Source organism: Apiospora kogelbergensis (genome assembly GCF_038363985.1).
Source record: "Apiospora kogelbergensis strain CBS 113332 chromosome Unknown utg000005l_segment0_segment0, whole genome shotgun sequence".
Lineage (NCBI taxonomy): Eukaryota > Fungi > Ascomycota > Sordariomycetes > Amphisphaeriales > Apiosporaceae > Apiospora > Apiospora kogelbergensis.
The window spans coordinates 4173832-4199963 of record NW_027117422.1 but is presented as its reverse complement, the minus strand read 5'-3'; the positions used below and the strand labels follow the sequence as shown (position 1 = coordinate 4199963).

The following is a 26132-nucleotide window of genomic DNA, read 5'->3' as shown; positions in this document are numbered from 1 at the left end:
ACATGCAGTTCCTCTCACTCGCCTCGCTCGCTGCCCTGGCTCTGGCTGGGTAAGTACAATCCATATGGACAAGGGTTCTCAAGCCGAACAATAGATTGCTGACGACACAATCGTTCAATGTTATATAGTTTTGCTACCGCCCAGAGCGATTCTGAAGTTGGGATGGTATGCCCTGACCTTTACGGACCCCAGAACCCGAGCAAGAAGGACCCCAACGGCTGGTGGATCACCGAGCCCAGCATGTGCGAGTCTATCGGAGGAAAACTCTACGCAGACGACGTTATTGTAAGTCTCCCACATCGCGTCTTTTTCTGTTCGATAGAACAAATTCGCTACCAGTACGTCATGGACTAATCAATGTTATGGCGATAGTGCTGCCCCAAGAGTGACGCAGAAGCAGACATCGTCCCTTACCTGAATAAGTGCAACAGCTACGGAGGTACTATGCACTGGCCTCTCCAGTACGAGAATACCAAGTTCGAAATCGTCCCTCCTGGATGGAAATGCCCCAAATAGGCAAACTAAGTGCCAATGCATTCTCTATAAGCAGATGTATATATCATTGCCTTTCTTCATTACTCTCCTCAGGGGGGAACACTATATCAACAGGAATGGATCAACCTCAATTATCAAAACAAGATATCATAAGTCAACAAGTGAATCTATATCTCAGGGTAGTAGATTGCAGCAATGCTTCAAAACTGGCTGTCAGAAAATTAGTAAATTTTGGGACCTACCGGAATATGCTTGTATAAGCCTATCTATCATTCTCGGGATCATTCTTGCGTCACTGCTTGACTTTTCAAGTTCCTGTAGCTAATATGTGGACGTGGCGGCATTCCATCGTCAAGAGAAACATAAGTATTTGTCAATACTCTGATGTACATTGCGCGCTATAACAGAAATACTATCTAGAGCTAGACAACAAGCGTGACATTGACTGAAATCAAAGCATTGTACAGCCAATCCTGGAACAGCATCCAAAAGGCTCACTGCTCGCCTGCTATAGATCCTCCACGAAGGCCAGGACCGGGGCACGAAGTTCGTTGTCCTGGATTCGATTTCAGCTGGGAACATGTTGCTGCAATTTGTATCGGCCTTGGCCGCCTGGCATTGCGATTCTTCGGTGCTTGCACCTATATGGTGATATTGCCGCCAACCCCCTTAAGGAACAACATATTTACTACATTTGTAAAATTCCAGTTCACCATATTCAACAATACATCCTGCTTTATGGATCGAAGACTCAAATTTGAGACAAGCCAGTATGTGAAAAGACCTAGATATCCATAGACAGCAGTGACACAAAACATTCGTATTCAACCCGAGTTTAACTTGGTAACGGATCCGGGGATTTAAGACGCCACTCAACCCCGTATGAATAATCTGCAACCCTAAGTCATGCTCTGGTCGTTTTGGCACTCTCGCTCTATGTGGCTTCTCATGTTGTTCATTCTGGTGAAAGCCTGGCCACCTTTGAACTAGCGATAGCCTGCCTTCGAGCAGTGTAACTCTTGAGTGCTTTCACTGTGCTTACTAAGTATGTGTCGCTCTAGGGCCTTCGTTGACACGCCGCCCCTATTGCACCCGGGATATGGACACGGGACGTGTCTTCGCGTATGAGAAGGAAAATGAGAAGCAAAATGCTTCTGCCTGTCCCTTAAACTCGCAAATCTCTGATCGCACCCAGTGAATGCACATTCGTGTGGTCGTTCGTGGAATCTCGCGTGGTGACTAATTTGAGAAATCAGATTTAATACTTAAGTTTATTTCAAAGGTATTGTTGTATACTTGAGCTCGTGAGGACGATCAAATGTCCTATTGCATTCATCGCAAGTGTACACAGTCTCGGGAGAGATTACGGTATCTTCGAAGGAACTCCGTATATCTTGAATCGGTTCCGTCGACATATCTACCTTGGAGAGAATTGTAGGTGGTTCCCGGGTTGCCAAGTTGGAGTCCGCAGGAATTGGCTCGGCCTTCTGCCAGATGTCTTCAGCTACAGAGGCTAAGGAAGATAGTCCGGCGGACGAGTTCTCTTCTGGTACATCACCAGTTGCTGTGTGCAGTACAAACAGCGCCAAGTCCTCCAAGTGTGCTGCTATGTGGTCCATTGCCCGCTTCAGGGATGTCTCTTTATGGCAGAAACAACACCTTTGGGGTGCGCTCTCTTCCATAGGGACATTACTGGCCTCAAGAAGTAAAGGGGCTTGATTCGGCTGGCATTCCGTTTCGTGGGACTCCTGAAGATGGCGAGCCAGGTTTTGCTTGACGGTAGACGTATAAACACAGAGTCTACAGCTCCACATGCGTCTGTGCATCTGCATCTCGTGGTATATCCAATCTCTCCGGGTTGCATATAGTTTATCAGGGTTGCTACAGTCCGTGAAGGTGCAAGTATATGGTCGGAGATCTCTGAATACGTGCCGCCTATCCGGGGTTAGATATCTGTTTGGGAGTTCATAACAGGTATGCGTACTAACTTCCATGTGTTTCGGTCGTTCATCTGAGATGATTCAAGAACAGTATGACAGTAGGGGCATTCGAACTGCTCCGCCTTCATCGATTCAACAGGGACCTTTGGGACTCTTGAAGCCAGCCTGCCGCTTTCATCGAATTCCGAGCTTGCGTACACAGTCCGTTCAGGCACAGCCTCCGGATTAGATTCAGATATCGCGGACCTTGCGACTGAGGAAAACGTGCGAGCCGTAGGGAAGGTGCTTTGTGAATGGCCTTCGAACGGCTCTGGTAAGCCGGGGGTGTCATCATCTGTGCCGGCAACAAGTATATGGTCTTCTTGTGGCTGCTCCTCTGACATCCATGGATGTTGAGACCAATACCTTAACTGCTCCCGTCGCCTGTCGTTGGCTGCAGCTAATCTTAAAGAAAGCGTTTCATCGGCCGTGGGCGCCGGGTGAGGTGATTTGGTGCTCGTGGTGGCAGTTGAATAGATCTGATAATCTTGTTCCACAACCTGGTCCCATTGGCTTAGTTTCTGCCGCACGTGAGATAGCTCGTAAGACGGTATTGACAGCTGGTATGTGTCAGACTTTGAATGTAAATATCGCCCCCCGAGCCTGGGACGGCGGAAGATGGCACTGTAATAATACAGCAGCCCTATCTGTTCGTGGATATGAGACATAACGAGTGATAGTCTGGTGACTTTAGGGCGTGGGCGGGCAGTCTCTTCATTAGCTACGCCCGAGCAATCCGAGTATTCGCTGTCTGAAGTAAGAACTTCTTCTGATGGATCAGAAACCGCGAGGCCGCCAGCTGTACCAGAGTATATCTCAGTGGCTTTCATAAAATCTTCAGTCATGGGCTTGAAAATGGGATTAGAACAGCACGTCGATGCTTGACTTACCGACTCGTAAAAGCGCCAAAATTTGCTGAAAGACTTCAATGATTGAATTGCGAAGTAGAGGATCCCTTTTTAGGGTATCGTCAAGAGAGTCTCTGCCACGCAACGCGGCACCTGTTTGCTCGGTCCAGATCCTGAAGCGTCCAAAATCGACAAGTAGCCGTTCTTGGTCAGATACTTGCATGGCTTTCTCATGACTTGTACACATGAGAAGGAACTGGCGGAAACCGGTTGCAGTGCTCTGGGACAGTTCAGTCAATGTTGGCGCAACTTTCCCTCCCTCTAACATGATAGGGGCGTTACTGCGCTCCATGTTACAATGAATGCGTACATCTAAGCAAGAAGAAATTATGTCAGTTGACTTGTAATCTGAGAGCTCAATTGGGATGAAACCAGGCGGGGAACAGCTCCTCATGCAGTTGATCAGGTGATCGCCGAGCAGGCTGCTTGGATGGCTGCATGCCCCTCTCCTTTACCCAGACCTCTTATCACCGACTATCCCGACTTGATTTGCGAGCAGAAGTCGCTTCATTCTGTCAACTATTGCAGTGTCTGCGAATATGGAGCTTGCTGGGCTGGTACTTGGTGGTCTGCCGATCGCCTTGTATGCAATGGATAATTATCACCGTTGTCTACAGGCAACGACTGAGTACTGGCGCTATGGGTCGACCATCAAGCTACTACGAAATCATATATTCGTGCAACAGGAACAGTTGAGAATCACGCTGCGCGGTATTGGACTGACGGATCCCAATCGCTTTCGGTTGGACGAGTTCATGCGACAGAAATACCCGCAGAAATACGAAGTGTTTGTCGACATCATATCTCACATGGACGGGTTGGTCAAAAAGTTAATGAATAACTTAGACATAGACATCAACGGAAGGGTAAGCAAGCCGCTCAGGCTATACTCTAGCTCCAATGCACTCTCCCCGGGTGGTTTCTCACTGCTGTACAGCCTAGATGGACCGAAGAGCCACCGGAAAGAGCGAATTGGGAATGGAAGCGAGTGAAGATTGGCTTTGGGAGCAGCTCTCGGCGGAGACTGGTTGAAGAACTTCAATCCTGGAACAACGCCTTGAGAATGTGTTTCGAAAAAAGCGAAGTTCCTCTCAATCACGATGTCCCAAGCCTGACATTAGAAACCATCCAGACCAAGTTCAACCCTCAATGGTGTAACGAGATCCGGACGCAGGCAAGCCAGGTACACGAGGCTGTGGTAAGATCTTGGCGGTGCCAGTGCAACGACCACCAGGCCAGTCTGAAGCTCCTATGGCACGAAGACCAGCTATTGAAGCCACCGGGTGAGTTTCACGTCGCAGTGTGCTCAACTGACGGACCCGGTGGCGATGTAAGCTGGCAAGAAATCATTTTCGAACAGGCCGATAGCAACTCACAAGACCTTCAGTCATTGCCGCAAGTTCCGGAGCCTATTGCACGTCAAGGAAACACCATCAAGGCTTGGTTCAGGCCGTCTTTTGATATAAGAGACAAGCATCTGGAGATGCGTCAGTCTTCATCTCTCTCACCAAGTCGACTCTACCCTTACGATCGGACCAAGAAGTCAAGCGGGCACGTTAACACCGAAGAAGGTCCAACTGCCGAACTAACACATGGCCCAGATGCTGACTGTCTCTGCTCATTCTTGCATAAGAAGGATAGACATGCCCGGCTTCTGCTTTCTGGTACAGGGGAGTCCTTGAGCATCCGAAAAGGTCTGGGGAAAGCTCCACAGGCAACTACGATGACTCCCATACGAACCGTTCTGGATGCCAAAACGCGTCAGAGGTCAGATGAAATGCCTTTGTCTCGCAGAGATCGATTTGCGCTAGCTGCGGCGGCGACGTGGGCTGTTCTGTATCTTGCAGAATCGCCTTGGATAGCCGGCAGGTGGGATGCAGATCCAGAGCTCTACCTCCTCTCCGAACACCACAGCTGTGTCTGGCGGCACTGCCCTAGCTTATCATCCATACTCCCAAAGGGCCCATGTTCAGAAGTGACTTTGGCTGTGGACGAGAACTCTGAAGCTTCCGGTCCATATCCCAGTATTGTCCGGAACAAGACCTTGTTCGCGCTTGGGGTGCTGCTTATCGAGCTGTGCCTCGACAAACCTTTCGAGAAGCTCCGCCAAGACTACCACGGCGGCAATCTGTCTGCGCCCTTGGGTACGGGGCTACCCGCCAGCGACTACGAGATAGCGAACCAGAGTATGCAGAAGGTCTACTTGGAGGCTGGCGACTTCTACGGATATGCAGTGCAGCGGTGTCTCCGGTGCGAGTTCCCGGGGCGCGACATCACGAAGAACTTCCAGTTCGAACAGTTCAGGCGCGACTTCTTCAGTCATGTCATTGCACCTGTTCAAGCAACGTACGCCCTGCTGCCGTCTTCCGTCTCTGCCTTGTGATCCAACGGGTCGGGGATCTTCGCTCCGGATGAGATCTGGTTTTGGTGGAGCTGGCCCCCAAGCCGCGATCCGACTCGGACCGTGAGTTCCTGCAACAAGACCTGACGATGTAGGCAACTTGCATGTCACCCAAGGGGAGGAGCTCGGGGTCAGTCATCCCGCACAACCCCTGCAACGCCAACCAACACCTTTCGACCGACCACAGCGAGTGAGACTTGCCTCCTAACCACCCGACCAGGCATTGCATTTTTTAAAGTCGAACTCTGCTCTTCCACGTCTCTTCAAGTCTCGTCTTGCCAGTCACTTTCAATCGCACTGCCTCAACCCACTTGATGGTTCTACGCCCCCCACCAGGCCACACACCTACACACCTACCTACCCCGCAATCCCGCCTCCAAGATGGATCCCCGCGTTGTCATCCCCATTGACAAGAACTGGGAGTTCAAGCAAGTTGACAACGAGAGCAGCAAATACTTGCCAGTCTCGCAGTTTCCAACCCATGTCCACCTTGACCTCCTTTATCACAAACTGATTCCGGATCCCTACATCGGGAAAAATGAGCTCGACGTCCAATGGATCGGCGAGTCCGTCTGGGCCTACAGGACAACCTTTTCCACTCCAGATGGGCTGCCACCCACATCTGCGAAAAAGGCAGTTCTAGCCTTCGACGGGTTGGACACTTTCGCGACCGTCGTTCTGAACGGAAAAACCATCCTTGCCACAGAGAACATGTTTATCCCCGAGCGAGTGGATGTCACCGATGTTCTAGCCGAGGACGGTGACAACGAGCTCGTCATCACGTTTGACAGTGCCTACTTGAGAGGTTGGAAGCTTGTAGAGAAGTACCCGGACCACAAATGGGGATGCTGGAACGGTGATAACTCGAGGCTGGCCGTGAGGAAGTCTCAATACCACTGGGTAAGCTCCTCCTTCCCTCGGGCACTCAGGTCATGGAATTGACAAGTAAAGGGATGGGACTGGGGCCCGGCTCTCTTGACCTGTGGGCCTTGGCGACCTGTGTATCTGGAGGTCTATTCATCGAGACTCTTGGACTTTTGGCTAGACGTGGACGTCGAAGAGTCTCTCAAAACCGCCACCGTTACGGCACACACATCAATTGAGGGCACGGCAGGTAGAATTCGATTCGATGTCGTGCTCCATGGCCACACGGTGGCCGCTCAAGAGGTTGACGGTACGAATGCCACCTTCCTGATACACGACCCCGAGCTATGGTATCCTGCTCGTTACGGAAAACAGCCACTGTATACCGTGAAGGCAACTTTGATACACGACGGAAAAGACATCGACTTCATTGAAAAGAAGATTGGTCTCAGAAGAGCGCAACTCGTGCAGCGGGCACTCAAAGACCAACCGGGGACCTCGTTTTTCTTCGAAATCAACAATGTTCCAATCTTCTGCGGCGGCAGTGACTGGATTCCTGCTGACAACTTCATCCCCCGCATCAGCAAAGAAAGATACCATAACTGGGTCAAGCTAGTAGCCGATGGCAATCAGCTTATGATTCGAGTTTGGGGCGGCGGCATCTACGAAGAGCAGGCTTTCTATGATGCATGTGATGAGTTGGGGGTTCTTGTGTGGCAAGACTTTATGTTTGGCTGCGGCAACTACCCAGTGTGGCCCGAATTACTCAAGTCAATCGAGCGCGAAGCAGAGGAGAACGTGAGAATGCTCAGACATCACCCCTCGATCGTCATCTGGGCAGGGAACAACGAGGACTATCAATATGCCGAGAGTGTCAATCTCACCTGGGACAAGGACAACCATGATGCCGAAAGCTGGCTCAAGACGGACTTCCCTGCCCGATACATCTACGAGAAGATCCTCCCTGACGTTTGCAAGAAGATGATCCCAGCTACCTACTATCATCCTGGTAGCCCCTGGGGAGGTGTCGATACCCATGACCCTACAATTGGCGACATTCACCAATGGAATGTTTGGCATGGTACACAGGAGAAATACCAGAACTTCGACAAACTTATCGGGCGCTTCGTCTCTGAGTTCGGAATGGAAGCTTTCCCCTCGGTGAAGACAATCGACGCCTTCCTTCCACTGGGCAAGAACGATCCGGACAGATACCCGCAGTCCTCCACCATTGATTTCCACAACAAGGCCGACGGCCATGAACGTCGCATAGCGCTTTATCTTGTTGAGAACATGAGGTATGCGCCCGATCCGCTGGAGCAGTTTGTCTACTGCACGCAATTGATGCAGGCCGAATGTCTTGCGTCAGCATATCGGCTCTGGAAACGCCAATGGAAAGGTCCCGGACGAGAATACTGTGCGGGGGCACTCGTCTGGCAGATCAACGACTGCTGGCCCGTGACCAGCTGGGCTATTTGCGACTACTACCTTCGGCCTAAGCACGCTTACTATACCGTCAAACGCGAGATGGCGCCGCTGAGTGTGGGCATGACGCGGCGTGAGCACCGCTACCCAAGGGACAAGTACACGCGCGTTCATGTCGACGTGAAAACCAAGATCGAGATTTGGGGATCAAATCTTATGCTCGATGATGTGACTGTCGATTGTATCGTCAAAGCCTGGGATGTCGAAACGGGAACCCAAACGTACTGCGACGTGGTGGCTAAGGACAAGCTCTTGCCGCAGAACCAAAGCACCGAGATCGCCGCCTTCGAGGTCCCGGCGCCCACAAAGGCGGACCAGGCTCGCGCTGTTGTCGCAAGCTACCTCGTTGATAAAGATGGAAAGCAGCGTGCGCGCTACGTCAATTGGCCTGAGCCGCTCAAGTATTTACACCTGCAGAAGCCGAAACAGCTTACTGCGACGCTGAGCGACGACTGCCAGAGTGTGACCCTCAGTGCCGAGGTACCTGTCAAAGGAGTCGCAGTAGAATGCGAGGACGACACTGTCAAGTTTGAGGACAACCTCGTCGATATTGTACCAGGCGAAACGGTCACCATCGGGGTTAAGGGGGCAAAGGAGGCTACTGTTATCACGACGCGGTATTTGGGCATGATTTGAGCATGGTCTGGTTTTGAGGCTTCGGCCCCATAAGCGTGAATAGGATGTAATGTAGCAATTCACGGTCTCCTCCCATTGGACACTAGCATGGTTGGATTAGAGAAAATTGTTGTGCTAGGCTGGTTTAAAGCCAGTCGGACAAGAGCCGTATGTCACCTGGGACATATCTTGGGGACGCAGTACGGAGGAGCATCAGCTTCAAGTTGCCCTCAAGGTTCTCAATCTTGGATTACTAATTATCGTCGCTATATCCTCTTGGTATTCATTCCGTCATGATTATCGATTTACTTCCGTTTCAACTTTTTACACCTTCTCATTGGGGCCAGCGATGACAATCTTGATCACCTGACCCCCTTCACCTTCTTGAAGGCATCTTCGGCCTTGTTGAAGGGCACGGTCTCGCTGATGAGCTTCTTGACGTCGACGCGGCCGGCGGCCACAAGGTCGACGGCGAGGCTGTAATCGCCGGCGCCGTAGCGGAAGCTGCCCTTGCACGTCACCTCCTTGAGGCACATGGCCATGATGGGGAAAGTGATGTCGGCGGCGCCCATGCCGCCCTGCAGGTAGGTGCCGCCCATGCGCACCGTGTGCAGCGAGGCCTGGATCGAGGGCGCGGCGCCCGACGCGTCGATGACGACGTCAACGCCGTTGGGGCAGTCCATCAGCTCCTTGATGTTGCGCGCGTTGTCCTCGGGCGCGATGCGCTGCGACACGTACGTGTGGGTGCTGGCGAAGCCCTTGGCGAACTCCAACTTGGACTCGACAATGTCGACGCTGCACACCTTGGTGGCGCCGAAGGCCTTGGCCACGGCGGCGCACAGCAGGCCCACGGGACCCGCGCCCATGACGACGACGGACTGGCCCGGGCTGATGCCGGCCTGCCTCGTGATGTGCACGGCGACGGCCAGGGGCTCGATCATGGCGCCCTCCTGCGTCGACACATTATCGGGCAGCTTGTAGCAGAAGTCGGCGGGGGCGGCCCAGAAGCCGGTGAGGGTGCCGTCGTAGGGCGGCGTGGCGGCGAAGCGCATGTCCGGGCACAGGTTGTACTTGCCGCCCAGACAGGGGCCGCAGCGGCGGCAGGGGTAGCCGGGCTCGAGGGCGACGCGGTCGCCGGCCTTCAGGGTGGTGACGGCCGATCCTACCGAGACGACGGTGCCGGCGGACTCGTGGCCCAGGACCATGGGGTCCTTGACCACGAAGTGGCCGATGGCGCCGTGCTCCCAGTAGTGCACGTCGGAGCCGCAGATGCCCGTGTAGTTAATGGCGACGAGGACATCGTGCGGGTCCTTGGTCTCGGGCACGGGGCGTTCGGCGTAGGTTACGTCGTGGGGCTTGTTGAGGACGAAGGACAGGTTCTGGATATGGGAACTAGGTCAGTCGTGAATACACTGAATGGAGGCACCGGGCAGCCGGCTTACGCTTGCAGATTTGGGATCCATGGTGGCTGAGGGTTATTATAATGCACGACTGTCGACTGTTGTTGGGTTCACCAAGGACGAAGTTTGGGGTTGCGATGGAGGGGTAAGCGTGGGGGGCCAGTTAGAGTTCACGCAACGAGACGAGAAGATAGAAGATGGGAGGCGTGCAGGACTTGGGACATATATGGAAGAAATGTAGATCGACAGTACCAAGCCCGACACAGGCAGGATATGAAAGAGAGAAGAGAAAAAACGCAAAGTCAGTAGGTCTAACAGTCAGCCCACAGTGTCAATGTTATCAGAAGACGCGAGGGACCTAGACTGCTCTTCTCCTTCTGTGCCTATTTTGCCGCCCCAATAAGATAGAGCAGAGGCGAAGCTGAACCCACCGCAGACTGGATCAACTGGACAACGGAAAGCAACGAGTCGGGCCAGTATCGGGTCTCGGGCACCACGAGCAGTAGCACGAGGGCGCACCACGCGGAGAGGGGATTGATTAACCGGATGTTCAGACACACGATGGGCGATGGATTCCTTCGATGGAGAAGCTATGATGCCAGGATGGAGCTTCAAAGCCACCAAAACGCGGGGCGCATCAGAGGGAAGAAACGACAAGCGGTGCCCAATTGACGAATCAGAGCCAAGCGATGACGCATTTACCCGTGAAGCTGCTTTGGTCGCTTGGGCTTGGGGCTTTTAACCGGGCCAATCATCCGACGCAGCTGGGCAGCTTGCGTTTCTCATTTGGCAGATTCGTTCAGGCAATATATACTGTCGAATGTCACCTCCCTGCCACATACGACCACATCCTGCTGAATACTAGGGATCCCGTCCGCTCTCCCATATATAAGCAGCAGAGAGCCGAATTAGTACTAGGGTCGGTGACGACCTGGGAATCCTCGGTGTTGTATGTTTTTGCTTTTTTTTATACCTTTTTGATCGCTGTCGCAACTCAGACCCCATTGCTCATCATCAGGCTCCAACGTGATGAATCCGATGCCCAGAATATACTTCAAACTTCGCTGCACCGGACCGGAACTTGTCGAGGTCGAGGTCGGTCTCGGCTGGGATCCGGTGGACGAAGCTGACAACGTACTAGCCCGGCTTCTTGCCCATAAGTGCCATCGAACCCTCCCGAAGTGCTAGTGGTTCTGTCAAGAGGCCTAGAAACGTTGCAGTGCCGAAGAGTTGTCACCCTGGCCGGTGGATATAGCTCCTGGACTTGAAACCCGGCGTCTTTGTCTAACCTAATCGCAGGGCTTTTATACTAGAACTATCTATCCCCTTTATATTATAGTTACCTAAACTTATATAGACCTGGCTATACTGTGATATTATACTATTACCGAAGGTAGCATATTAGCTTTAAGGGAATACTCTCTTATAAACCGGCCCTTAGCTCTCGCATTTCCGGTAAAGGAAATCACATTGTCATTTTATCCGAGTTCCGGTATCTCCATATACTTTATTTGCACACCAACTGGACGCGAACCCCTACCTGGTCGGCAAAGAACATGCATCAGGGGGCGACACGGAGCTTGCCAGAGTGCGCGAGTTATGCAATCAGGAAGTGGTGACCAGCTTCGATTTCCTATCATGCCTGCCAAGACGATGCAAAGATTGAAAAGAATGTTGGTATAAAGTGGTAGGTTATACGTGTTACATACTCAAGTCTTATGTAGCCATGCCCCCTTTCCATCGCCGCACTGCTATCTAAGAAAGACTCCCGCCACTGTCCCGACACTACTATGGCTATAACTATAAAAGAGAGCTGAATTAGTTCTGGAGTGGGTGACAACCCGAGATTCCTCGGTGTTATATATTTCTACCTTTTTGGCCTGCCCAAGCTATCCATCGCGTCGTAGTTACGATTCAAGCTATTTCCCAAGGATGGGTTGGCCATTTTTCTTTTGCTTGCCGGCTCTCGGTCCAAAGGACCTGGTGGCATATGGTTCTGCTTGGTCTCCCAGGCAGGCCGAAATCTACTAATGTCCAGGTGCCCAATTCAAGTGCAGACACAATTTACACAGGATGCCCTGAGTCGTCGGAGAAAGCCAGGAAGCTGCCATGAGGTTATTCAGCCTATTTGAGTTCGGTAGATTGAGAGATTTGTTATATAAGAGTTTTCAGGCCATTGGGTATAATGGCCACTTGGTTGCGTGCGCAGATTTAAAGAGTCATCATTATAAGGTTTCGTTTCTGTTGGGTTATACCTTCATTGAACCGAAGAGCAAAAAAGAAAAAAAAGTGCAGACACAAATTGGAACACCTTGATCTCGTCAGATGCCCTTTGGGTTCACAATATTTCTATGACACCATACTACACGATACTATTCAAGACCAGAAGCGACTCCGAAAGCAGTGATTTCTCGATCTGTCTAGTCTAACATTGCGAATCCAAGACGAATAGGGGCTCAGGGGGCAAACTGCCGCATTGGCGCGAATCCAACCATGCTGCCACCCACGCACAGATGCGGCTAGCCTTCGGTGTTTGCAGTATCGAACTCTAAAGTGAAGTGAATGGACGATGGGCCGGACCGACGCGCTCTACCATATTGCCCCTTGGAGTCACTCGGGTTTGTCGCTGCGTTTACGGGCCGTGCTGGCGGAGTAAACCCCTATTTGGAACCAGAGTTCGCCCCCAAAGGTTTCCCCAGACAAAATGGAATATATGTAGATAGCGCATGGCTGTCCCGCAGTAATAGTACAGTGGAAAGGAATTCAAGCTCGAAGCGGGGTGAGAGACACATGTCGTGATTGTGGCCAGAGGAGGGACGTTGCGAGAGCGTTGACGTTGAAAGTAGTACCTACGGCCGTTGCCTTAGTCAGCCGGCAGATGGCGAGGCGAGCATGGTCCTTTCTGGAGGGTGTACATAATTCAACACCCTTTCGTCCACAGGACTCCGACGCTCAGCCCATACGGGAACACGGTTTCCGAGGCGCTCTAGCGGCGGGCGCACGTCAGGACAAAGGCAAGTGAACAAATGAAATGGCGCAACGCGACAAGTGCTGAGTGCCTAGTGCCTTGCGAAAAAGGACCCTTGCGACCCTGACTTCCTGAGTAGTCTGGTGCCAAGGCGCTTCTCGGACTTCCCCCTGAATTGACTTTCGCCAGGCGCCAATTGCCAATGGCGATTTAGCTGGAGACGGTGGGGTGGGCAAGAGATCGCCCAAGTCATACGATGATTGGTCTGCGGATGGAACGTTTCTGGAAAGAATCGGGTTTAATGCAGGCCGGCAACATCTGTTTCTGCTTGCCAATCGCGCCAGTGCCAGGCCAGCAAACCCCGAGACGATGGCGAACAGTCAGCAGCAGACCGTCCAGAAATCAATCTCGGCCCCAAGCTCGGTCGGCGGTCAGGAACGGCCGGCGATCCGTGACTCTGCACTTCTGACTTGTAACTTGTCGATGGGGGTTTTGGCCACGGCCGTGCCACGCATTGAAACCCGGCGGAATAAAGATCCGCTAGCCAGATGGGACTTGCGACTTTTTGGACGAACTCATCTTATTTTGCATGCATATACCCCCCCCTTCCCCTTCAAATGCGTGCTGACTGTTGAAGATAAGATCCAATTGACTTTCGCTGGCTCGCCCCTTAGCCTAATTTTAATAATAGTTCGGCGCCCTCCTGTTGTTGTTTTTCCATCTTTCCCTCTGCCCTGCAGCGCCTAAAAAGCTCCCTATCCCTTCCCTTCGCACTCACCTTAACCTTGTCGGAACTTCAGCGAAAGTGTAAACTCCAGGCCAGGAACCCCAAACTTTGTTTTCCTGCGCGCGCGCACACTCTCTCACGCCATCATGGATACCATCCTCGAGTTCCTCGATCCCCTCGTCCTGGACAAGGCTTGGGCCTATGCCATGCCGCAGACGCCCATCTCCCTCAACCAGACCTCGTCCGACGCCCTCTACCCGGATCTCCACGATGCCAGCCTGCCCCCCGTGTCGGCCTGGGCCCGCGACAACATCTACCGCCAGATGGTCTCCCTCTACGTGATCACGGCCGTTGGCGCCGCCTCCATATACTTCATCTGCAGTTTCCTGTCCTACTACCTGATCTACGACCGCCGCCTGGAATACCACCCGCGATTCCTCAAGAACCAGATCCGGCAGGAGATCATGTCCTCGCTATGGGCCATCCCCTTCATCGACATCATGACCCTGCCCATCTTCCTCGCCGAGGTTCGCGGCCACAGTCTTCTGTACACCAACATCGACGACTACGGCTACGGCTGGCTGGCTGCGTCCACGGTCCTGTACATGATCTTCAACGATGTTGGCATCTACTGGATTCACCGCCTGGAGCACCACCCGAGTGTTTACAAGTTCCTGCACAAGCCTCACCACAAGTGGATCAGTAAGCCAACCCTGCCTCGTAGATTCGCATGAGCAAGCGCTGACCGACGAACAGTCCCGACCCCGTGGGCCGCCCTGGCTTTCCACCCCATGGATGGCTTCTGCCAGTCTCTGCCTTACCAGTGAGTCCTGCCACCACCCCAGGCCCGATCTTATTACCCCTGGACCGGACTGACACCCGATACAGCGTTTTCCCCTTCATCTTCCCCATGCAAAAGTACATGTATCTGGTGCTCTTCATCGTGGTGCAGATCTGGACGATTGTCATCCACGACGGCGACATGATTACTGGCCACTGGACGGAGAAGTTCATCAACAGCCCGGCGCACCACACGCTGCACCACATGTACTTCACGGTCAACTACGGCCAGTACTTCACGTGGTGCGACAACTACTTCGACTCCCACCGAGCTCCCCAGCCCGAGCTGGACCCCATCCACGATGCGCTCAAGGTCATGCGGGCCAAGGGCCTGGTGGACGAGAAGGGCAACCCCATCCCTAAGAAGAAGAGCGAATAAGCTCCCGACGTTACGATCTTATGACCGCTGCTTGGCGGAGCTGCATTGCTTTGGATAGCGCCTCGTAGAAGATACATAAGAGGGAGAATGGAGACCGGTCAGCCTCTCCGCATAGATGTACATACAACCACCACCTTATTTAATGCCTAATACATACCTGCTCATGAACATATGCAACATTGTCATCATCATCATCATCGGCGTATTGGAAGTGCACTGTATGTAGAGTTCAAGCACGTGCCAAAGCTTGGTTGTTTGTTGCGCGGGCGAGCTACGTACTCATCCGATCCTACAGCCCATAACCCACCAGCCATGACCCAATACAACCTCATCTTGCCAGATGCAAATGCCAATCGGCATCCACCTGGGCTGGGGGAGAGGGGAGTGGCTCACCGACTGAGGAACCAAGCTGCTGGGTCAATTCGTCGATGGCCGGTGATAGCGACAGCGATACTGTGACTGGTACGATGCTGGTTGCGGCGGGGTTGGAGCCGGATACGAATACGACGATGCACGATCCCGAGTGAATTGCGGGGCAGGCGCCTCAAGCGTGGGAAGCGTGGGAAGTGTACATACGTGTGTACGTGTGTATGTACTTGGCCAGGCCAGCCAGCCAGCCCAGCCAGCCCAGCCATCGATCGTGCCATGCTGGCTCTGGTAAGCAGCTGACATCGGCCCATCGAGGTCGGTATTGGAAATTTGCAAAGATTAGGTATTCGGAAAGGAGCATCGGTGAGGAGAGCCGAGGACGTAATCAAAACCTCAGTACAGCGCCGGTTTGCCAGCACGTTCGTTTGTCATGACCACAATACTCATCTACATATACACACACACACACACACACACACAATTGAAGTGGCAGCTCCCGCCCGCCCAACCAACTCCACTTCTGCTCTTCTACACTTGCACAACCAGCTGGCGGCAAACTATCCCCCAAGCCAAGGCAAACGCCACACTTTTCAACACACACACACACATACATACGTCCATCATGAATCGACGCACAGCCACGGAGACGGTGGTGCTGCCCAAGGGCAAGGGCAAGAACGCGCACTTCAAGGAGGAGAAGGACGCGCTCGACGACAAGCCCAAGGACTGGTACGTCGACGTGACGGACTCGGAGGCCGAGACGCACCAGGCCATGCTGGTGCAGTGGATCTTCGTCTTCGTCGTGCTCGTCGGGGGCATGTACTGGTATTTAGGGGACGACATGATGAGGATGCTCAAAGACTTGGTCTGACGAGTCGTTCACTGTTTTGTTATGGGAATCGGGCGCATGGGATGGTAGAGATATACAATCTGGGCAGCTCTAATGTAATCAAGTAACTTGCGCGGCTTTCAAGCTTCGTCTTAGTCCGTGTACCGTCATGCTAGCTCCCGTCACACAGCTGGGTGAAGCACTCCAGCCACGCCATGACGCATTTCCCCTCCAGACAACGCACATCTCAGCCGCTTTGTTCTAGAAGCCCCCTAGTCTGAGTCAGTAAGCAAGCTAGAGTTTCAACGACCCGGCAGTTGTCTCCTTACCCACACTAGTCATCGGCTATGGCCCTTTGCACTGCTCTCGATACGGACACGAGAAAGGAAACCAGACGAACCCAGTTCTACGCAGCTGCGCCAAGACAAGGGAGGCGCACAACCGCAGAGAGGGTCTAAGGTTGCCAAGGTGAATTCAAACAGGGGCCAAGGGGGGTTGGAAATGCAGGCCCATGGCCGACGTCTTGCATCGACCATATTTTACTCTCTCGAGGTCTGTACTGCTGTGGTCTCAACTCGTTCTATATTACACGTCGACGATGGACCCTTCTTCGGAACTCTGTTCATGACATTGTGCCCGGTCCCCTGATGTATCGCAGCCATGTGCTACTACTGCCCTGTTTCTGGTCGTGTGCCTTGATACAAGCAGTAATGGCCGTGGGAGTTCCCGCCCAACGCCGCCCGAATTCGAATCTCTGGCACGACGACGAACCCCTCGTGGCCCGCATTGCCGGTATCATTGTTGCCTTACTCGCTAGCAGCGCATGCGCCGCCTTCTTCTGTTTGTCCACCCCCCACGACTGTGGCACAACTGGACTGAGTATAGAGCCACTTGGGTATTGACCACCGTCGCAGTATTTCGACTAGTGCAGGTGAGAAGCTGGCGATTGCTTCCGCCCCACGGCTGGTGTAAGTATCCTGCCAACGTCAACCCCTTGCAGAAGGCAAAAAGAAAATCGTGTTAGTATTTAGGAAACCAGCTAACCCTATCGCGGTTTCATCCTCTATACTAGATCTCCTCTGCATATACGTCGACTCCTTCATCTTCATCTTGGGTTCAGTAATTCTACAATATGCCTTCGATCCCAAGAACGACAAGCACTGGTGCGCAGCTGCAACCCTGCTGTGTATATGCGGCTATCTAACCGGGAAGGTGTGTATCCCACTACTTCGACGACATTGGGGGAGGACCGGCTAAAACTCGCATTTACAGCTGGTAAGGGCATCCAAAGCCCTGATGGGATAATTATCCTTTTCCCCAAAGAGCTGACCAATGGTGACATTCTAGTTAATATATCTGTTCTTCTCGGACCGCGTGGTTCGTTCATGTCCGCCATGTCCTTCCCCGTCCAGTACTGATCGCTTGACCAAAAGCATATTGTTCGAGGCTGTGCCACTCGTCGACTACGGTCGAAGCTCTACATATTGAATAACTTCGGGGCTATGAGTACTTAAGCCCCTTTTTATCGTGGTGGCTAGTACATTCTACTGATCAGTCGCAAGTCATCTTCGGGGTTTTCATGGCTGTATTCTTTGTTTAGTAAGGCACCCCTGGCTGGAATCAGTATTTTATTTAATCTTGATACGAGCTGGTACTAACTGATGGCTACAGTCGCTTCAGTCATATCGAGGATGGCGCATGCATCATCGGCATAGAGCAGCGAGCCCTGGTCATCCCTGTTGCCTTCGACGTGTTTGTGAGCGTATGTGTTGTGCAGCCAAGCTCTTCTGGTGGCTCTTTCGGGACATATACTAATGGAAGCTCGCTCAGATATATCTCAGTGTCCTATTTATCATACCCCTCACCAAAGGAACTTTCAATGTTCGTTTCGAGCTCAGGGGCAGGTCCATGTCTCTGGGCACCCAGGCCATGATGGCGCACCCTGCTAGCGCGAGATTGAAAAGGCTGGCCATGAAGAGCCTCATCGGGTCATGCGTGACGTTGGCCAGTAGCGGGTCGTAGGTTTTGCCATGCGCAGAAACATTGCATCACGGGTTGTAATAACGTCGCTGACCTCTACATGTCTAGGAACCTCATTGCTCTCCTGGTTCTCGATGGCGAGCCGGCTTGGCTCTGCTTGATTTGTTGCAAGACGGACAGTATGATGCCACCAGGATATGTGTGGATTGCTCTTGTTAACAAACGCCTCTCTTCTAGTTCTCGTCAATGCGTTAGTAATCTTTTGGATCACTTCGACCAAGGAGTCTTCCGCCTCGGCCAAATCCCCTGGGACTTCGACGGGACCGCAGTACTTGACCTCCAGACTTATCACTGTACAACCAACCCAACACGATTCAGACGAACCAGACATATTGCCGCATCCGGGCCATGCAACGGTTCATGTGCCGAGCCCGACTTCGGGTTCCCGGCCGGGCGACCTCTCTATCGACGACATCTGTAAGTAGCAGTATACAACCCCTGCATAGCATCTCCAGTCATATCCAGTAGCAGCAAGGCACACGGCCCTTTCAGTGGTGGCATCGCTAACCGGGGCACACATGTCAGTGAACGGGATGGAGAATACTGATGATTTTGTGAGGAGCAACTACAGACATACTGGGGGGAATCAGAGTGGCAATGATGCCGAGGGTCTGAAAACTTTGCGGGAAGTAGAAGAAGAAAAAGGCAACTCGTGGTACTGTCCAGTTCCGAATACCGATGAGGCTAGCACATATACCTGTACACAGCCATAGCTTAATACCCTCGGTTCGTTCTTTGTGGTTTATATAGTAATGCTCTTCACATAGGGGTGGCGGCTTTTCTCTCGTAGACTAACGCATTTTATCGAGTAGACCTATGCTGACGCGTTGAAAATGTCGACACATCCGGCCTACTCACCACTAAGAGGTGTGCCTCGGTAGATTCCTCTCAGCGCCTGCAAAGCGGCGCATCGGGCCTCTCGATCCAGTTCTCGCTGCCAACGCAGGTAGGGCAATAGAACAGATCTTCGGGGTCGTATTCCTGCTTGGCGGCGAGATGGCCAGGGTACTGGTCGCCATAGAACGCTTGGATGTGGTCCGGGTCGTTGCGATCCCCCTCGTTCATGTAGCCCGCCGTATCGGGGGCGAGCCGCTTGAGAGCCGCGCCTTTCACAGAGGTGATGTCGTGTTGTATTTTCCGACGCACCTCGCCGGACGCACCGTCGGGCAGGCCCCGGGCCGTGATGACCGCGAAGGGCGACCGGCGCCAGGCGGGATTGATGCCCGACAGCGAGTCGGGCTCGGTCCCGTCGACAAAGACCTGGCCGCCCGAGACCAGAAGCACCGTATTATAGGTGTACTCGTCTGGCGCGCCGCTGATGACCTCGACAGTGTTGCGCACTTGAGCCGCGTCGGATACGACCACATGGTCGATGAGCCGTGACGTCAGGAGCGAAGTGGTGCCCGCCGGGTCGTACAGCCCGGACTCGGCCTCGAAGAAGGACCAGTAGTCGCCGTACGAGGCGTATCTTTCGGTGATGGATAGTGTGTCGCTGAACGCGGCTTTCAGCTTGGCTTTGACGGGGGCAAAGGCCGCTTCCGCTTCCTCAAGCGTCTTGCTGATGGCCCAGAAGCCGTGCTTGTAACCCGACGTCGAATTGCCGACGAAGGGTATGGGGAAGTTGCGGACCCAGTAGGCATATCCAGCATAGCCTAAATAGATAGCAAGAAAGCGTCAGACTGTCTATTCATAAGAGTGCGCTATGTAGTTGTTTGTGTTTGGCTCGTCCACAGCCTCGGATGGTACTCACCGGCTTCGTTTAGTCCCGGATAAGCCTGTAGCATGAATGCTACTGCATCCAATAAATGTTTATTGTCTGGAGAAGCGACCTGTGGCGAAGGTGATATTTCCAGATGTTGTACCGTGACTACGCCAACATTAGGGTAGACTTTGACTGTTGTACTTAGGACGATGCCATAGCCCGGGCCGCCACCGCGCATGGCCTTGAAGAGGCTACGATTCTCGCAGTGGTTGGCCGTAACTACTCGCCCGTCGGCGAGCACCACCTGGGCCTCGAGAATTTGGTCTGCCCCGAGACCGTAGTTCCTCGTGGCCGGGCCGTGGCCACCTCCTGAGGGCCAACCACCGATGGCACCGGGCGACACGGCACCTCCGCCCACAACGATGACGTTATTTGCTTTGGCAATCTTGTAGACGTCGCGCCACTGATATGCTCCGTCGATGTGAATAGCGCCCCCTGTCCAGTCCGATTTTTCACACCCGTTGACCGAGGTGTAAGACTTCTGGAAGTTGATTCCGTTGCGGTAGTTCCGAAGCCAGATCTCTAGGCTGCCGTAGCCGTCGGAGCGGCCGTTGAGGTCGTGCCCTGTGCTTGTGACAACCAGGCGGATGTTATTGCGCTTGGAGAAGCCAATGGCGGCGAGAACGTGGCGCCGCTCCGTGGCGTTGACGGCGTACCTGGGGCTGATGCCCAGGTTGCAGCTGCCGGGAACGGCGCCGCTAGTGTAGTCCACCGGCGCACAGGTGATATTGTAGGGATAGGGTCTGCCAATGGGGTTGGAGGTCATGAAGTCCTGGTCAGACCACATCTTGTTGACGTAGTCACATTCAGTCCTGTTGAGCGCCGCGCCCGGATAGCAAGACTCGGCGACCGGCCCCGTCTTGATCAGCCTATCGTCAAGGGAGCGGCTGAGCCTGGCCCAGGCATCCTCAGACGGCCAACACCTATCTTCCGGGCCCTGTAAATTTATGTAAGCCGGGTCTATCTGAGAAGTAAGACCCACTGACTGAACAGGTGAAGCAATACTCACACATTTACAAGCCGGGGGAGACGCAGCGGTCACTGTGGCAGCAGCTTCACCAGTAACAAAGGCAACGCTGAGAAGGGTGACAAGAGAACGACACTGCATCCTGTCTGTCACGCCGCTTTCCGCAGGGATACTGGATGTACGAGATGCAAGAATGTTGGGGAAACCCTCACTGACGCGAATGCAGAGATCATCGTGCGCCTTGGAATGCCACCTGAGCCGCCACATGCTGACATGCCTAGTTTGGTTATCGCCGAACCAATCAGATGGCTGCGATGCTATGAAGGTTGCGTTGTGTCTTACTTCGCATCTAATCGTGCATCGGATCCAAGATGTTCCCATAACCGAGGTCAAGGATGCAGCAAGTATATCAGATTGGCAGGTCTGTCTTTGCCAGGCAGGAAATCATTCTTCACATGCGCACTTCGGGGCTTTACGATGAGACACTGATCATAAGGGGAAACAGAGCTGACTTCTGGGGCACGTCGTGAACTGACGCCTTTGGGGAAACAATATGCTGCGGTATTGGATCAGGATGTATGAGTGAAGAGGTAAGAGGGGAGCAGAGCATGAGAAAGTTCGAGAATATGGCAAGTGAGCTTCGCTTGCTATTAAACTCTTGAGCCCGTGGAGACATTTTTTATTAGGTAGCGTCTACTTGGGAACCTTTCCAACACTGGTTCATGATTGGGATATTAGATGATGGCCTTGGCCCATCACGCAAGCTCGAAGCGTTCTCTCGACTGCGTGCCGAGTTCTGCCGTAGGTCTTCCGCCATCCTGGGTGGTTGATGGCGCCTCGACTGGCTTTGCTGTCTGCTGGATTAGAACCTTCTCATGGCCACGAGGATCGGCAAGATGCGCGTCGGCCTTGTTGTCTTGGTCCGCCGGTGATTCGTACACTCCATGCGAGCCCTCAACTCTACGGCGCTTGAGAAGGAAGAAGGCCAAAAGACCTATGATCAATAGCGCGCCTCCGCCGACTCCAGCGCCAATGCCCGCCTTCGCGCCGGTGCTCAGCCCCCCAGCGTCGATATTGGCCGAGTCCGACGCGCCGACACTCTGTTGTGTTTCTGAAGAAGCGCCAGACGGCGTCGGGCTCGTCGCCGGGACCGTGGTTGGGGCGGCGGCTGTGGATCCTACAGTGGTCGAAGCTGATGTGGTTGTAGCTTTTTTTCCGAATGGTGAAGGCGGGGGATTGGAAGGGCGCGCCAAAGTTGGTGCCATTGACGATGTAGAGGAAGAATTGATCCTGTTCCCAACTGCTGAATCCGTCCAGGGCTGGCCTCGGTGTCCAAGTGTAGCTCGTGGGATAGTTGGGAGAGTTTGCTGCATTGCGCAGGGCGATTAGCAAGCGGCTTCGCAAGAAAGCAGCCGGGGGATGGCAACATACAGATCAGCCATTTTATAGTGATATTGCTGCTCGAGTAATAACCGAGCGACAGAATCGAGTACGCCGCCGTGCCCGCCCATTCCACGTCGAACTTCTCGCCGGTGTAGAGGGTCGTCTTCCCAGCGTCGCCGCCGGGAGTAAGGAAGGTGCCGTCAGCCACCACGGCGCAGGGCAGGATCGACAGTGCCAACGACACGAAGAGAGAGAGAAGCCGCATGGTCGATCTGGCCAACACACAGAGAGTTGCAGCTTCGGTGCAAGGAGAAAAGGTACAGGAAAGGCAGGGAAAGAAGCGGCTGATCAAGGCGCCTTTCAAGGGAAAACCGCAGCTCGACCCGCGACTTCCTTACCCACCGCAATAACCGGGCCCCCCTGCCAGGCCCCTGCCGAGTCCCTGCCGAGTCCCTGCCATGTCATTCTGAACATGCAGCTTTCGTATAAGCTGCTAAGTTCAGCACATGCCTCGTCGTGATTGGCCAACTTGGCTCGGCACCGACCAGTCTACTAGCCTACTGACGGGCTCCACAAACGCTGCCAACGCTTACCTAACCCTCGGACATAAGTATGTATTATGTATTATCTATCATATGTATGTATTATCCGGCCTGTCAGCCTGTGCATATGATTGGCCGCGGTGGTGCGTGAAATCGCTACACAGGTGCAAGATCGACTGCAACCATCACAGCAAATGACGACGAAGACCCCAATAAGCACATATGGTGTCGTTGCAGCCATTCCCAGACTTGTTCTTCACGGCTGACATCTTTCTGCTGCCCTACTTTGTGGCACCTAGCCCTGGACTCAGCTTGAAAAGACTGTACTATATATACAGCAGGGGCGACAGCCGTTTCAGCCACATGGATCCTTCGGCCCCCTTCGACCGCCTTGGTAATGGAGACGCTATACTCATCACTGGGGTCTCGGGCCTGCTCGGATCAGCCGCCGCAAAGGAGGTACTGCAGTGGGGGTTCCGCGTGCTCGGTATCACTCGAGCTCCCTCAAAGCTATTGGATTTGAAGGCCAAATTTGACAAGGAGTTCGGGGACGGCAGGTTCACCGTCTGTTGCGTCGAGGACATGACAAAGCCCGAGTCCTACGCACCCTACCTGCAAGGGGTCTCGGGTGTACTGCACATCGCCTCCGACGCATCCTTCCGACCGGCTCCCAAAGAAACCATCGACGGAACCGTCGCCGCGACGGTGGGCCTCATGCGCGAAGCTGCGAAGGTGCCTTCTGTTAAGGCCTTCACCTTGACGTCCTCGCGGGTTGCTGCCTTCAACACTCCGGCGCCCGGTGAGCACTTGCAGGTGACATCCGACATGTTCGCGGATGACGCTGCAGGCAGAGCCCTTTCCATGCCTGCCAGCGACCCGGGCCTACCGAGCATGTCCTACCAGGCGAGCAAAGTGGAAGGCGAGAAGGCGGCCTGGGAATACTACCGAAAGGAGAAGCCCGGCTATGCTTTCAACACCATCCTCCCTGACTGGGTTAACGGGACGCCTGTGAACCCGCGGCCCGGAGTGTACACGACGTACACATGGCTGGTCGAGTTCTACCGCGGTCAGTACGAGCCGGCAAACATCTTCCATGTCTTCACCAACCCTCCGTGCACTTGCGTTGCGCTGCGTGACGTGGCACCGCTGCATGTCATATCACTAGCCGCCAGTGAGATCAGCGGGGAGCGCATCTTCGCCATTGAAGACACCTGGTCCGCTGGAGACGTCGCTCAAGCCATCCGGAAGGTCGAGAATGCCTGGCAGCCGCCGGAGGGGTGCACCGAATTCATGCCTCGTAGCAATATCACGGTTCCAAACCAACGGTTCCGGCAGTTGATCCAGAAATATTGTGGCAGGGGATTGATCGGCCTTGATGAGTCTGTTGCCGATGTTGTTCATTTTTGCAAGCTGGCGTGAATCTTTTACATAATTCTACATAAGCTCGCAAAGAATTTTGTAGCATTGCAATTACATTGATTTTCTTATACATTGTATTGGTGTCTTTTTGATGTGGCCTTTAATATATCTTAGATATCTAAATCGTTTTTACCGAGAATATAAGGAATAAGCGTTAGCAAAATACAGAAAAGAGGGAGTATAAGTAGGGCCCAGGAAGGGGTGCCAAGAAAGGAACGTGGTAATTTATCAGAGGTTGTATCTTCTCACCGGCTTCACTCCGACTTCGGGCCTGTTTTAAATGTAAACAAAGTAGCAAGCTATACATATGTATATTAGTATCCCGGCGAAGTTTCCCCATTTTCGGTGGGGGTTTTCCCAAGGGCAACCGCGGGGTACTTGAACAAAAGGAAATGTGTCGTAATCATGTTCGGGTCTTTCCATGGTTAGCCATGATTACAAATAGGCCGATGTTCCCCGTACTTTTGAGACGGGCTTGATCAGGAAGACCATGTTGTTGAATCAATACCACTGCTTTGGGCATAAGTCTTCAGTGAGACCTTTCTAGCTTGCGGCAAGTCTTTCCAGATGATGAGAGCTATTATCAGCTGGGCTGTCGTAGGACTCTGTGCTTTTGTCGGCGCAGAATCCGCCACACCCTCCAAACCGGCCCATGGAGGACCACACAAAATCATAATCGACACTGACTTCAACACCATCGGCGATGACGGCCAAGTTCTGGCCATGGCAGCCCAACTTCACAAGAGCAAATTGTTGGAGATACTTGGCCTGACCATGGTGACAGGTAACCACTGGTTGGCGCAGGGCGTCTCGGACGGCCTCAAGGCCGTGGAGCGGCTCGGCATCGAAAAAGACGTGGGCGTGTACGTCGGCGCCAACGAGCCCTTCCTGCACACATATGCGGCACATCAGTTGGAGAAGAGGCTGTTCGGCAACGGAACCAAGTACGTGGGCGCTTACGAGGCACCACCCCCCGGGCCCCAGGAGCTCGTGGCGCCGCCCGACGGCTTCGCCGCGCACACGACGCCGCGTCGACGGAGCGCCGCCCAGTTCATCCTGGACACGGTGCACCAGCACCCGCACCAGGTGACCATCCTGGCCATCGGGCCGCTGACCAACCTTGCGCTCGCCCTGCGGCTGGACCCGAGTGTCGGGCCGCTGCTGCGGGGCGTCGCCATCATGGGCGGCCAGCTGTACGCCGAGGGCAACTCGTACAATGGCGCGGGCGAGACCAACTGGTGGCTGGATCCGGAGTCGGCGCGCGTCGTGCTGCGCGCCCCCGTGCCCAACAAGACGCTCCACCCCCTCGACCTGACCAACACGGTCCGCATCACCAACGCCACTTACGACCGCATCGGCGCCCACGAGCCCGCCACCGCCGTTACCACCCTGTTCCGCGGCCTGGAGCGCTGGCCCTACGTCTACGACGCCGTGGCGCTCGCGTCCTTGGCGGACCCCAGCCTCCGCCGCGAGGTGCGCGAGCTCTACGTCGACGTCAGCTGCGAGCTCGACGAAACCTATGGACAGGGGCTGGTGTGGCCGGAAGATCCGTACCCGGGAACTGGGTTGGCGACTGCCACTTCTGTTGTTTTTTCTGTTGACAACGACCGTTTTCTCGAACTTTATGTGGACTTGCTCACGAGGCCAATACAACCAACGTAGACTTAAAAAAATGGATATAGGCAAGAATTACTTTCGTTTGTTTTCGGGTTAATAACGCCTTCTACTATGTTATTAATAAATAAACCGGAACAGGTGGT

The 26132-nt window shown here is 53.6% G+C and overlaps 11 protein-coding genes across 11 annotated transcripts; 7 read left to right on the top strand and 4 right to left on the bottom strand.

Moving 5' to 3' along the window:
- Positions 1-2: 2 nt before the first annotated feature.
- PG998_007973 (uncharacterized protein) lies at positions 3-516 on the top strand (the record flags this gene model as incomplete). The annotated part of the gene is made up of 3 exons (XM_066874789.1): positions 3-49; positions 129-285; positions 373-516. 3 exons carry the CDS (start codon positions 3-5, stop codon positions 514-516), a joined length of 348 nt encoding a protein of 115 aa, XP_066730734.1.
- Positions 517-1766: 1250 nt separating this feature from the next.
- Positions 1767-3674, bottom strand: PG998_007972 (C2H2 and C2HC zinc finger; the record flags this gene model as incomplete). The annotated part of the gene is made up of 3 exons (XM_066874788.1): positions 1767-2430; positions 2484-3309; positions 3365-3674. 3 exons carry the CDS (start codon positions 3672-3674, stop codon positions 1767-1769), a joined length of 1800 nt encoding a protein of 599 aa, XP_066730733.1.
- Positions 3675-4445: 771 nt separating this feature from the next.
- PG998_007971 (uncharacterized protein) lies at positions 4446-5765 on the top strand (the record flags this gene model as incomplete). The annotated part of the gene is made up of 1 exon (XM_066874787.1): positions 4446-5765. The coding sequence occupies one exon, from the start codon at positions 4446-4448 to the stop codon at positions 5763-5765; it is 1320 nt and encodes a 439-aa protein (XP_066730732.1).
- Positions 5766-6164: 399 nt separating this feature from the next.
- PG998_007970 (Beta-mannosidase B) lies at positions 6165-8768 on the top strand (the record flags this gene model as incomplete). The annotated part of the gene is made up of 2 exons (XM_066874786.1): positions 6165-6683; positions 6735-8768. 2 exons carry the CDS (start codon positions 6165-6167, stop codon positions 8766-8768), a joined length of 2553 nt encoding a protein of 850 aa, XP_066730731.1.
- A 341-nt stretch (positions 8769-9109) lies between these two features.
- PG998_007969 (alcohol dehydrogenase GroES-like domain-containing protein) lies at positions 9110-10210 on the bottom strand (the record flags this gene model as incomplete). The annotated part of the gene is made up of 2 exons (XM_066874785.1): positions 9110-10126; positions 10190-10210. 2 exons carry the CDS (start codon positions 10208-10210, stop codon positions 9110-9112), a joined length of 1038 nt encoding a protein of 345 aa, XP_066730730.1.
- Positions 10211-13988: 3778 nt separating this feature from the next.
- Positions 13989-15061, top strand: PG998_007968 (uncharacterized protein; the record flags this gene model as incomplete). The annotated part of the gene is made up of 3 exons (XM_066874784.1): positions 13989-14544; positions 14599-14665; positions 14731-15061. 3 exons carry the CDS (start codon positions 13989-13991, stop codon positions 15059-15061), a joined length of 954 nt encoding a protein of 317 aa, XP_066730729.1.
- Positions 15062-16052: 991 nt separating this feature from the next.
- PG998_007967 (uncharacterized protein) lies at positions 16053-16301 on the top strand (the record flags this gene model as incomplete). The annotated part of the gene is made up of 1 exon (XM_066874783.1): positions 16053-16301. The coding sequence occupies one exon, from the start codon at positions 16053-16055 to the stop codon at positions 16299-16301; it is 249 nt and encodes an 82-aa protein (XP_066730728.1).
- Positions 16302-19187: 2886 nt separating this feature from the next.
- PG998_007966 (uncharacterized protein) lies at positions 19188-21295 on the bottom strand (the record flags this gene model as incomplete). The annotated part of the gene is made up of 3 exons (XM_066874782.1): positions 19188-19951; positions 20050-20998; positions 21071-21295. The coding sequence occupies 3 exons, from the start codon at positions 21293-21295 to the stop codon at positions 19188-19190; spliced, it is 1938 nt and encodes a 645-aa protein (XP_066730727.1).
- A 488-nt stretch (positions 21296-21783) lies between these two features.
- On the bottom strand, positions 21784-22676 carry PG998_007965 (uncharacterized protein; the record flags this gene model as incomplete). The annotated part of the gene is made up of 3 exons (XM_066874781.1): positions 21784-22128; positions 22157-22395; positions 22460-22676. 3 exons carry the CDS (start codon positions 22674-22676, stop codon positions 21784-21786), a joined length of 801 nt encoding a protein of 266 aa, XP_066730726.1.
- A 640-nt stretch (positions 22677-23316) lies between these two features.
- PG998_007964 (uncharacterized protein) lies at positions 23317-24372 on the top strand (the record flags this gene model as incomplete). Its single annotated transcript, XM_066874780.1, has 1 exon — positions 23317-24372. One exon carries the CDS (start codon positions 23317-23319, stop codon positions 24370-24372), a length of 1056 nt encoding a protein of 351 aa, XP_066730725.1.
- A 567-nt stretch (positions 24373-24939) lies between these two features.
- PG998_007963 (uncharacterized protein) lies at positions 24940-26034 on the top strand (the record flags this gene model as incomplete). The annotated part of the gene is made up of 1 exon (XM_066874779.1): positions 24940-26034. One exon carries the CDS (start codon positions 24940-24942, stop codon positions 26032-26034), a length of 1095 nt encoding a protein of 364 aa, XP_066730724.1.
- Between the last annotated feature and the right edge of the window lie 98 nt (positions 26035-26132).